This window comes from Cariama cristata, unplaced genomic scaffold (assembly GCF_000690535.1).
Source record: "Cariama cristata isolate BGI_N322 unplaced genomic scaffold, ASM69053v1 scaffold6742, whole genome shotgun sequence".
Classification (NCBI taxonomy): domain Eukaryota; kingdom Metazoa; phylum Chordata; class Aves; order Cariamiformes; family Cariamidae; genus Cariama; species Cariama cristata.
This window is the reverse complement of record NW_009604431.1, coordinates 250,461-262,896: the sequence shown is the minus strand read 5'-3', so window position 1 is coordinate 262,896 and position 12,436 is coordinate 250,461. Positions and strand designations below refer to the sequence as shown.

At 39.2% G+C, this 12,436-nt stretch overlaps 1 protein-coding gene across 1 annotated transcript in view; it reads left to right on the top strand.

Moving 5' to 3' along the window:
• Window positions 1-2,129, top strand: part of PLA2G4F (phospholipase A2, group IVF) — a 23,009-nt gene extending 20,880 nt beyond the window's left edge. Inside the window, 2 exon segments of the mRNA XM_009695611.1 lie at window positions 387-573; window positions 1,900-2,129. Coding sequence (XP_009693913.1) covers window positions 387-573; window positions 1,900-2,129 — 417 coding nt within the window.
• Window positions 2,130-12,436: the final 10,307 nt, after the last annotated feature.

Below are 12,436 nucleotides of genomic sequence, written 5' to 3'. Positions count from 1 at the left end.
AGTGTTTGCTTAGCTCATATGATCTTTGTTACTTAAATGTACACTTCTAATGGAGAAGTGGCTATTGGTGATTTTCTTCAGGCAAACAAGTTATTTCCTGTATATACAAGTGTTTATAAAGTGCAGAAAAGTCAAGGTGAATATATTTAGAGTAATAAAACATAAAAAGTTTCAGCTGCAAGCTGTTGATGTTTGGTAACAGTTCTTGGTTCTGCTCTTTATTCTTCTGTATCACCAGCCAGAGAAATTGTTTCTACCAAGTTGAAGTTGGATTTCTGTCACTTTTTTTTTGTGTGAAAGTGTCTGTCCCTTCAAGGATTGTAGTTAGATTCTCTTAGAGAAGTTTCTGGTATTCTGTTGTAATTATTTTTGTTCCTTGACAACAGGTTTTAGAGCTGACTCAGAAATACTGTGAGGACCGGGAGATTCCTTTTCCAAAAATCAAATTGAGTGAGGAAGATGAAAAGAAGCCAAAAGAGTGTTACATGTTTGTGGATGATAATAATCCAAAGGCTCCAGTTGTGCTCCATTTCCCATTGGTGAATGACACCTTCCAGAAATACAAAGCTCCAGGTAAGGGAGCTGTATCTTAAAAAACTATTTTTACAATCCTTTGGGTGTGTGGATGGGGAAAATACGGTGGGCTCAATGTCCCTCCTTTCGTTCTTCTTTTTGGTATTACCCTGTAATTATTAAATTGTTACTTTCATTTAAGGCAGAATCAGCTGCCACTAGGTTTTTGGAAGGGGGAATGGGAGAAGAGGCTGACAATTAAAAAAATTAGAAGTCTAAAGGCTGGGAGAATCAAAATTAGGCAATATTTTTGCTTCTTTCTGAATCTTTCTGCCCTGATACCTGATTTTGTTACTTCTAGTTACTCTGGATATATAGGTAAGCACTATAAATCAGGTTAAATAATAAGTTCATTTGTTTATTGGATATGAGTAAACCACTAAGAAGGAAAGTGTTGGGGACCAATCTGTATGTCAGATCGTGTAACTCAGTGCAAAGTGGCCTGTGCCCTTGTAGTGTAAGGTCAAGTGATAAATGATCCTTGCTTCATTTAATGTGATTAATAAAGACTCTGAGTCCCACCTCAGTCTGTCAAGCAAAAGCACTGGGATGAAACATGACTGTAGTCTTAAGAAGAGATAGACAAAATTCAGTGTCCTGTTTCTCCCATTCTGGGAGGAAACAGCATCCTGAAGAAAACCTTTGGAATACATAGAAAAGAATGTGCAAGACTGACACAGGCAAGGGGGATGTAAGGCACTGTTAATGTTATCTGTGTTAATACTGTAATGATTGCCAGGCCCTGGCTGTGTATCCTCACTGACGATGAGGAGTTTCAAAGTGTTGGGCTTTGAATATGGCTCAAGACTACTATTTCTGTAATAGCAACAAGCAAAACTGTTTTTAGCAAATTACTTTAATGTTCCTCTTACAAGTTTGGTATTTAAATTTAAGTGGCAGGATGCTACAAACATCAGTTACCATATTTTGAAGAGTATATACTAACCTTGTACGGTCAGTTGGACTCAGGGTGTTAGTGTCTTTTAGCATAGAACAGCACTTCCAGGAAGGATTGATCTTTGTATTTCCTGTTTTGAGCATGATAATCGTAGATGCACTAACCAATTTATCACAGTGAAAATGTATTTTAGTCCTATATTTTGGAGTCTAGTGGAAGTAGAAAGGGTAATAATACTTTACCTTCAGCTTCCAAGCATTTTGGATCCTGAAGGAACTGAAATCTCAGGAGCAGTTTTGGGGAAAAAGTTAAGATTCAACAGGATTATCTGCGATACGCTCCTTGCAGAATCCAACTAAAATGAGTTTAGCACAGCTGGGGTTTTTTTGTGGTGTTTTTGTTGTGGTTTGGTTTTTTTCTTGCTGCAGGACTTAAACGTGAGTCAGAAGAAGAGAAATCCTTTGGTGACTTTGTCATTGAGTCAAAAGATTCTCCTTACCGTACACTAAATTTCACCTTTGAGCCATACGATTTCAGCAGGTTAGTGGAAGTGAATCGCTACAATGTTCTGAATAGCAAAGACACTCTCTTCAAAGCCCTAAACTTGGCTCTGCGAAGGAGAAAGTTGAAGAAGGTCATCAATGCGTCCAATACATGAACAGCTGCTGAAGCTGAGGATACAGACACGCTGCAGTGTGTGAAAACCATGTGGTTCAAGACAGAATACTGAAAACTAATAGCTGGAAACTGTCTTCTTGGGAAGAGAGTAGCACGTGTGACACTGAAAATTCATTCCAGATAACAGGTGCTCTTAGGAATACTCAAGGGATGTACAGTTCAATGTGAATGTTGCTTTGTCATGTGGGGAAGAACAGGGAATTACCTAGCCCAGTATCTCATGTCACAATGGCTGATACCAGATGTCTGGGGAGGTCTGTTCAAGCAGTTCAAACATCTGGACAATGATCTTCCAAACTGCACTGAGTGAAGCACCTCTTTTTGTCAAAGGTGCGACGGTGTTTGAGGAAACACTGATTTCTTCTATACCTTTATCTCTCTTGCTTTTTGAATCTCCCTCCATGAACTTTTACAATTTACATCATCTGGCAAGGAACTCCACAGATTGTAACTATGCTCTGAGGGAGGAAATGTGTTCTTTTGCTTTCAACTTATACTTACTTGCTGATGCCCATGTACTTTCCAGACTGAACAGTCATAATCTGCTTTCCATTTTTGCCATTCACGGTTTCCAAGATCTCTGTGATATTTCCTTCCTACCCATCTCAAGGATTATAAAGGCTTTTAGTCTCCCAGAAGTTCAATAGAGTACCTTACTTTGGTAGCCGTTTGTTTTTGAGGAAATAATAGTTCCTTTTTTTATATTTAACAAATAAAGACACATCGTGGGATTGTGTTGCTGCTTCCTGCAGTTTGATCATCATGAGCTGATAAAACTTTAAAAATGCTCTAAGTCTCATTTTTCTCTTTCTCTGTAAGAGGAAGGAAAGCTCCTTTGAAGAATCTAAATTAGATATTTTTTCCTGACACTTGGGCTTGCAATTCAGCCAGACCTTTGTTCAAGGAATTTCTGTGTGATGTCAGATGCTGCTATGCTGTGGGATGGCGTTCACCTCACTTTGCAGAAAGCTCGGAGGAAAGTACTGAATTATGCAGTTGGAAAATATCTAATACAAAAGGGCGGCAAACAAACACTGTTTACTTTTGTGGCTTTAATACATTGATCTGAATGTACTGATTCTGTATTTAAAAACTGGAGACAGGAAATTTATCTTTTCTGAAATTATGTAAAAGCTCATAAACGGGTATGATTCTTGATAATTTTTAAACTGTGTTTCTCTTTTAATAAATATTAGTTTTGCTAATGTGATTTTCACAGTTTTCTTATAAATACTTGCCTTGATATATTTTCTTTTTTCCAATAAAAAGTAAGCAAAAAAGTCAATGTTATACTATGTTGCATAGTTTCTTTTATTATACTAAGATACCTGACGTTGGGAAAGTGACTTACCAAGTCCATCTCAGACTGGTGCTGCACCTCAGTAGAAAGTAATCTCTTCATTGTGAGACTTCTCTTTGAGTAAGCATGGCTCAAAACTGACTTTTTTAGATGTATTTCAAACAATGGCTTCATCCAGGTGATTAAACTTCCTTGATACCTGGAAGGACATATCCTTTATGTCCTTAGCACTTGTTTACTTAAGCTGAAATAAGAGAAACAGCAACATAATATTATAATTTTTCTTTATAATTGGTGCTGCACAGCTACCTGCTTTGTAGGATTTGGACATCTGTCATATTTGCTGAGTGACTTTTCTATGTTTTTCTGCATAAAATTAAGTATTCTTGTCTCAACTGCCTTTCAGCATGTCGCCATGCCATGCCATGCCTTTCAATGTTTGTTTATAGTAGGATGGGAGTTTCCTTTGTTCCTCCTGAGTTGTTCGTGGTTGTGTTTTTTTTTTTTTTTCTTTTCCCTCTGATTTTCATCTGAGTTGAACTGCATGGTTTGATTTACTTCTGCTTTCTTTTTTTTTTTGAGATCCTTTCCTGATTGGACATGCTTGGACACTGTGGAGATGCAGGTATTTGGATACCAGCATATAGATGGGAAGGTGGAATGTTTTTCTCCAAAAACTATATCTACTCAAATTTGCTAGGCATGTACAACGGAGTCTTTTAAGGCACAACTTCTCCGTAAGTTCTTCCACAGTGGAAAGGCTTCTTTGTTGGTACAAGATATGGGGCCCTAACAATTAATTTCCTGAACTGGTGTGTAAGTAGCCACCTCATTTGAGACTTCATGTTATGACAGGAGACTTGTCCACAAGTGTGTGCACTTGCTGTACAGCATATATTCTTCAGTCTTGTTAAAATGGTTCTTGTCTTGTAGGACAAATGTGTCTTTCATCCTAGCATTGAAATTCAAGTGTAGTTATTACGGAGAAGTCAACCTGGCATCCCAAGTTAAAGGAACATTCAGGAGAAATGGGAAGCAGGTAAGTTTGGGGTTGTGTGTGTCGTTTTTTTGGTGTGGGTTTTTTTTGGTTGGTTGGTTTTTTTACGAGTCGCAGGGTTAGAGCTCTCTCACAGAGGAATGCCAATGGGAAAGGAGCCCTGAAAATGGGAGGAATGCACCAGCTTTTTTTGTCCTAGGAAGAACTGACATGGGTGCCTAAGTCTTACTCTTGCTATACATTTACCTGCATACATTTACCTGCAGGTATGCATTGCAGGCTGCATGGTAGTCCGGAAACAACATGTGTACAAAAATAGCCTGCAGGCTAACCTATCTTTCTTATACCTTAGCTTTATTCCAAGGAAGGCCTGTTTGGTAAAAATTCATTGTTCTGAGACGGAGTACACTCAGCTAATCATATACTTCTTGTGAGTCATACCCTTTCATAATCCAGAGTAACCATGCAATGTTTTTCCTGTTATCAAAGGCTTGCTTGTTTGCCAAGACTGCTTAACAGCTCATCATATTAATGTTCAAAAGGGAATTTCTTAACACATGAAGTCTTTTGGTCACCATCCTACGGTGTCCTGCAGGACATGAACTGCTTTGGAGGACCATGGAATTGTACTTGCCAAATTTCCTTCTCTTGCCAGGATGTAGAACATGAAGTGATGTCCCTGATGTAGTCTTTGCTGTGTTGTAATTGTGGCTTTTGATTTTAGATAGACAGAATTTATCATGTGGTTCTGGGAAATGGTTTGTGACCCTACTTTCTGGTGGTTTAGGGAAAGGGAAATTCATGTAACCTTTCTTGTTTATTCTATCACTGTCTGCACCTGGTGGATTTGATAATGCATGCATCCCTTTCAGCCTTTTTTATATATAATGCAGGGTCCATTGAAACACTTTTTATGAATTAAGTCTTGAAAATCTTACAGAAGAATTTCTGTATTCCACAACTAAATGTGTTTATATCTGTACACAGGTAGATACACTGAAAGATTGCTGGATAGTGGAGGAGAAAAACCACAGCAAATACTTTATTGACTCAGTGTTCCTAGTGAAGGGAACTTGGACTATTTAAGCAACCTTACCTTCAGATCCATTCTGTGAAATAATTAAAAATATTTCATACTCTACTCTAGAGACAGCATGTACAGGGGCTTGAAACTGCTGTTACCAACTGTTATCCCAAGAGTGCTACTTGGACTCTCATTTCAGTTTCTCTTGTTCCTCCCCTTCTCTGTGTCTCACATTGTCCAAAAGAACAAATTCTACTTGTAGCACTAGAGAGCGATAGATGGCTGATGTTGGTGCTGCAGCAATGCTAATACTGAATAGTATTAAAAATTTAATTGATTTATTTTAGTTCATGTAGTAATACTGTTGTAGAAATGGGCACAGGATCCTGACTGTTCCATCTTTCTATAAGCAGCTATTCACTTGACTGCCTTTTCTGTCTTGTCTTTCCTTTCTTTCAAATGTGTTGCTCAAAATCTCTGTCTAAACCACACTGGAGGAAAAATCCAAGTCCTACAACTTTCAGTGAGCCTGGGTAATTGCATCTACCTCCTAGTACACCTTGAGGTGTTCACCTGAGCTATTGTGGGTAGTCCTGGCTCTGATGGATTCTTCTTGTTGGCTTAGGGCTCCTAGAAGCTACTGGGGCAGCTCCAGGGCATCAAGGGACTCCTAACAGAAAACCAAGCAAATTCAGTGCTCTTAAACTTGGCTGGGTTACTACACTTACTGTTCATACTGTGGGCTAGAAGTCTAGCTGAACAAGGCTCTAGTGCAGGCAACGTGCAAGCCACGCATGGCTTACGTCTGCAGACAAAAGATATCAGCAAATAGAACAGAGTCAGTTGGAGCAGCAAGTAGAGACGAGACGTTTGCACCTTCATGCAGTTGTCAAAGAGGTAGTGACTGCACTCTGGGAATCATCTGAAGATGTTGAAGGAACTGGAGAAACTGGGTCCTAAGTAAGAGCAACGTTTTTTAGAGCACTTTTGTGTTTGCCCTGTGGCAGGGTAACTTGGGTTATTCTAGTTCTTCATAAATGTCCCGAGCGATTTGTATAAGTGATAAGCATTTAAATGAACCTGGATTTTCACACCGAAGTAGCGTAATTTATGTGCAAGAAGTAACAGCCTTGAGGATTGTTTTTTCCTGTGTTCTATGTAAAAGACTTTTTTGTAGTCTTCCATAAAATAATTAGTTTCTAAAGTATGGAGAACAAGGAAATAAAGGTGTGTTTTATATATATATATACACATACACATATATAAAAAGCCGTGATAAACCTAGCAAAATATGGCAGGAAGTTAATACTTAAAGAAGGGTGGAGTACTAAACTACTGCTTATTCTTCACTTTCCAAACACAGGTCTTACAGTAACTGCAGTGATACAAAGTGGAATGAAACTTAAAATGCAAGCACCATGATGCCATTGAAGGTAAAATTTATGCTTCTTTGTCAGGTTACTCGGGGCAGCACTGGATAAACAGCAGAGCCAAGGCAAAGAAGGGAGCAGAATCTTGTGGTAAGGGATAGCAGAGAGCTCAGACCCCTGAGGGCCTGCTGTTGTGCATGTTTAAGCCAGCTCTGTGGAGCAGAATTATTAGTAAAGGGCTCAGTGTCCTAGGAAAAGCATTGCCTGGGAAAATGCTGGAGCAGGGAAGAGAAGGTATTGTTCTCTTAAGGATGCTGTATTTTGGAGCAGGATGGTTGAAGAAATTTTTGCATTTTTCCAGGGAATTTATTTGCAAGCCAAACAATGTTACTGATGTTGAACTTCACCTTTTTTTAGTACTGTGCAAAATCTTTCCAGTATTATTAACTCTAGTAGGTGAAAAATGTGTCTGGAATCACACTGAAAAATCTTAAACTGAGGCAGAAGTGGTACTATCTCTATTGCTTTTGATGTGGCAAATATTACACCAGGCTAGATTTTTAGTCACACATTTGTGCTCAGTTCCCAGGTGATACACTTCACTCAACATTTCAAAAGGAAAAAAAAACAAGTACAGGAAGCAATGTCTAATCAGAACATGATATTGATATGACATGGCTTTGAAAAAGGCAATGAGATCCAGAGATGTTGGAGATTGAAACACTTCCAGTGGAAAGTGGGAAATAATACCGTTGTACAAAGTTCTGGTAAGGTCTCATGTAGAACAGTGCATGTTGATGGGTCACCTGTGTTTGAGGAAAATGAAATAACAGATGCAGGGGTGAGGAGTATGGGAAAGGGAAAACCTGCCATTTGAGAGGACACCAGACTGTAGATTAATTTGCTTGTTACAGCAAAAATTGAGAATGGACCTATCTGCTCTTTATGAAAGCAATCTAGAGAAAGGATATAAAGCTAGAAGGCCAATGCCGGTGTGAGAACAAATATGTTAAGGAATAAACTTAGGCTGAACTTGAAAAGAATGTTTCAGAGTTTTGTGGCATCTATGAAAGATTTGACAATGGTTAGGCTAACTTATTGGTGGACATCTAAAGTGGAAGCTGATGAACGAATATAACAAATGATTTATACAAAGGTATGTCAATGTTATTAAGCTATGTTCCATTGTTGTGTATCTTCTGAGTTTGTGACCAGAGCTCAACAACTGGTAGGAAGAGAAATGCTGATCTCCCTAGGCTCTATATAAACAAAGGAAGCCTGTGTTGTTTTCTCCTTAAAATAAAAACTGCTGCAGGAGCTGAAGCAAGATACAATTGCCCAACATGAGTTTTCAGGGAAAAAATAATTTTATTGCTCTAAAAAAAAAAATAATAAAAAAAATGCTATGCTTAGTGGCTATAGATATCCAGGGACTTGGAGGATGAGATTTTACTCAGACCAGTCTTAAACCTTTCTATATAATGTTGTACTTATAGGAAATGAGATGTTTAACCACACCAGTTTCTTTGTAGTCTTCCCTCTCAGCAGTGTACATACTAGGGTTTTTAGCTTCCATTGAGAGAGGTGGGCTGTGAAATGAAGTCAATGGAAGCCTGAACATTGGCTCAAGCACTTGTAGCTACAATGGCCTTCAGACATAGATCTGTCACACTGGTAGCGATAATGATGTTTTAGTTTAGAGCAAGTCTCCACTTGCTGCAGGGTTTGTTCAGGAATTCAAATAAATGTTTATTTCACTACTTCAGCTGCACTGTAACATAGAAGTTCGGTGACAAACCTTGCTACTCCTGCTTCATTTGACTGCATGCTATTATGACGAATAGGACAGTGCAGGCTTTCTGGCAGCTTGAGGACAGTACTTGTTCTCCTTCCAGTCTCCTCCAGCTTAGTCCTGTTTGAGAATCATAGCCATGATAATTTGGTGTATATACTCCTGCAACACAGTGAGCCCTGAGAGAATCCATGCTGCATGTGAGGCATTAGATGAGGGTAACCTCAGGAGTGCTGTCTTTCCAGATTGGCTGGGGGTGGATTTTTGGTGAAAGGATTGTGCTCTGAATGAAGGTCAGGAAACAGACTACTACCTTTTCACCTAGTAATACTCTAGGACAGTTTCGTTTTCCTTCCACTTCCTCTCTTGGAAGTAAGATACTCTTGATGGCAACAGGTTGAGACATGATGGAAACTAAGACATGGGTGTAAATCAAATGACATGTGTGTCAGACGTGTGGCTTCACCAATAGATGGCCAGACCCAATATAAAGACATGTTTGAGCAGTTACTGTCTGGAAAATCCAATGGTCCCTGAGGTTATGAACTATATATTGAGGTGACCCATGTATGTCTCTGAAGGGACAGGAGAAGAAATGTAAGAGTTGAATGTGGAACCTTTCTTGGGAGAAAGGTGAGGAGCCTGCCAAGTGCTCTTAAATGTGAATTTATTTATGACCTAATCCTTTGCAATTTATGGTGGTGCTACTAAGCTTGCTTGCTCTACAAAGGAATGTGATCATGCATATCCCTGTGCTGCTCCCTCCAAAGCATGAAGATATAATTAAACCACTGCTGTGAAGAATTGTGGTTCTTGTGGTCTAAGGAGCAGATTAGTGCACTTGAAAATGTCTCTTTACCTATTCCAATGTTTATATAGAATATATCTAATAATTCTTCCTCCACTTCTGACTCTCCTGGTGAAAGAGTAGCAGAGCTTGGTAAAGTTGCACAAAAGCATGAGATTGCTCATCTAAGCCATGAAAACATTCTACATTGCATGAAGGAATATTGATAACTCTTTTCTCTGTGGCACTATAGCTTCTGACTGGATTTCCCAAATATCAAACTGGGAGGAGGGAAACATCGCAGCGGTGGTATCAAACCTCACTTCCATTGGCCATTCATTTTCACAGCACAGATGCCCCAGACTAACGCAATCACCACCGGTGTTTTGGTGGTGATGAGTGAAACATTGTCCTGAAAGTGACTGGATTGTACAGTCTGTGCTTTAGCACTGACACAAATACCTGCATGCTCTTTCATCCCCATCAGCTTTTTCAAATGCATTAAAGGGAGATAGTGCCCTCTTACATGACACTGCAATGAATCTCCACCCAGTCCTCAACAAGGCATCACCTACTGTATTTATAATCTTAAAATATCATAAGACAAGACCTTGAGCCACAGGAACAGTAACTTCATTAGCCTGTTGCAAGAGTAGGCTGCTGTATTCAGTGGGCAAGCCATAAAATGATACTTAGTACTATCCAATTTCCTGCAGATGCCTGAGCAAACCTCTCTAAAATGAACTGCATCTAACAGAAGGACCTTTCAATTTCAGGGCAAAGTATCTCAGTTAGAATTGGGGTTAGTAATACAGGAGAGACCTGGGAAACATTCTGTTATTAACTCTAAGCTTTATAAATTACTGGCTATAAGCTTTGTTGTGTACCTCATCTTCCCTGCTGTAGTTTTGTGGGTGTGTAATTGTGCCTATGATTTTGACTATTGCACTTTTATCCACAATTGCAGTTAAGCTCAGCAGTGCTGTTGGTGTAGGTGATGGGGTTTTTTTTGTTTTGTTTGTTTGGTATTTTTCTGAACTGGTTATTGGGTTGCTGACTATCACAGTTAGGTCAGCTCAGGTTTGCTGAGAGTTGCATAATGCCCTACAAACCAGAAACTGTGATGAAAATTCCACAGAGGCTACGATTCATGCCTCATGTAATTTCAACCAAGGGTGTTGATGTAAATATCAGGCTGAGTTTACCTTAAGGGTAAACACGTAGATCTGCAAAGCTCAATTAACTAGGTGTGATAACTCGAAGGAGAATGAAAGCTGCTCAGAAAATTCAAATCCTTTTCTCTCAAAAAAAAAAAAAAAAAAGACAAAAGTTTAAAAAAAAATCCTGCAATATCATGGGTAATTAAATTCTACATCCATCCTTCAGCTTTAAAATAAAAAAATATCATTACATAACCCCAAATGGAGGGGGGGAAAAGCTTCATAAAAGGCTAATTACGGTTACTAGCCCTGCCAAACCTGACCACCACAAACATTTCCTTCTGCTTTGTAACAAGTGGAAATTAAAGTAGGTTTCTGCAACACTGCTGTGAGGTTAACCACTCTCTGTACCTTTGCAATACATTCTTTTCCATCCCTTTGCAATACATTCTTTTCCATCCCCAGTGCTAAAGGTTCGTATTGCAAAGTAGCTATACGCATCTAAACTTACACTGTAGTGTAACCATTGTACAACTGTAGCATTGTTACGCCCTTGTCAGAGTTAGACTCATTGCAGGCATATCCATGTTTTAAATGTAGGGTGTGGGGATATTTTTCCTGTAGCATTCCACCACACAGCCAGTCACTGACACTGTAGAGCAGTGGAGCTCCCCTGCTGTTAAGATTACTTCGCAACTCATGAGGTTTGGGTGGGTTTTTTTCCTGCAAATTGGCGACATTGAAAAGCAGAGGTGGAAATGAGAAACTTGGTATGGGAGTAGCTTCAGAGTGGATGGGACTGTATTTTACAAGTGCTTCGTGAATGCTTTGTCCGCAGAAGTTAGCCTGTGTTTTGTAATGAGGTGTTCTATAAAATGACATCTGGATGGCTGCATTCATTACTCCATTGTGAAACACAGCAAGTTTAAGCATGTTTTATCTGTGAATTTCACCTTGGCTTTTACTGTGGATCCATTACTGGAATCTGCATAACGACGCATATGATGCTTTAAGGAAAATATTACACCATAGGTTCATTTAAAACGTGTCAATGGCATTAAAGCAGTGTATCAGGAAGAAATGGGGGGGGGTGGGGGGGGTCAGGAAAACATGTCTTCTAGTTGAGCTGACCGCAGATGGCACATACCTGGGGTTACATGCAGAGGTCCCCATTCTGTAGAGTTCACAGTACACATCAGGAAGTGGAAGTCAGCTCCATTCAATTAGCAGCTAATTCAGGTTTTCTCTCACAGTTTACTGTCCATTTTCTATCTGACTATGGTGGGATATTTATTCTTTGGTCAGATGATGGGAGCAAAGTCCCGTATATATCTCTACTTAACTGTCAGAGAACCAGGTATCTGCTACTGATTGAAATGTAATTATCCTAGAGGCACAATTGTGTTTTGCTTTCATAGATGTGTTGAATTCAAAGGGTGTGTGTTTTCAATGACAGGAGGACTGCTTCGGTATTTTTATTTTTGTATCCACTTGAGTCAGTACTTATATTTAGCAGAAGCACTAGGGAGTTCAATGATCATTTGAAAGGTGCATTCTTTAGCAAATCCTGCAATTTTTAAGGTATTTCTCATGATGCTGCAAAGATGTGGAAACACTACAGGAAATGGGTATTAGGCTGTCAATAGAAATAACAATAACCAGCTATCTTTTTCTTTCCTACATTACTGTGTTTCTGGAAATATGCACAAGCAGTGTAGGAAGTCAAAAGTATTTCTGGATCCCACTCTGTTCTGAGTGGCACTTGTCAGTGGCACTGCTTAATGCACTTATCAGTCAGCTATATGCTTACCCTCTGCCTTTAACCTTAATATCTGTTTTTTGTGCCTTGCTTTATAC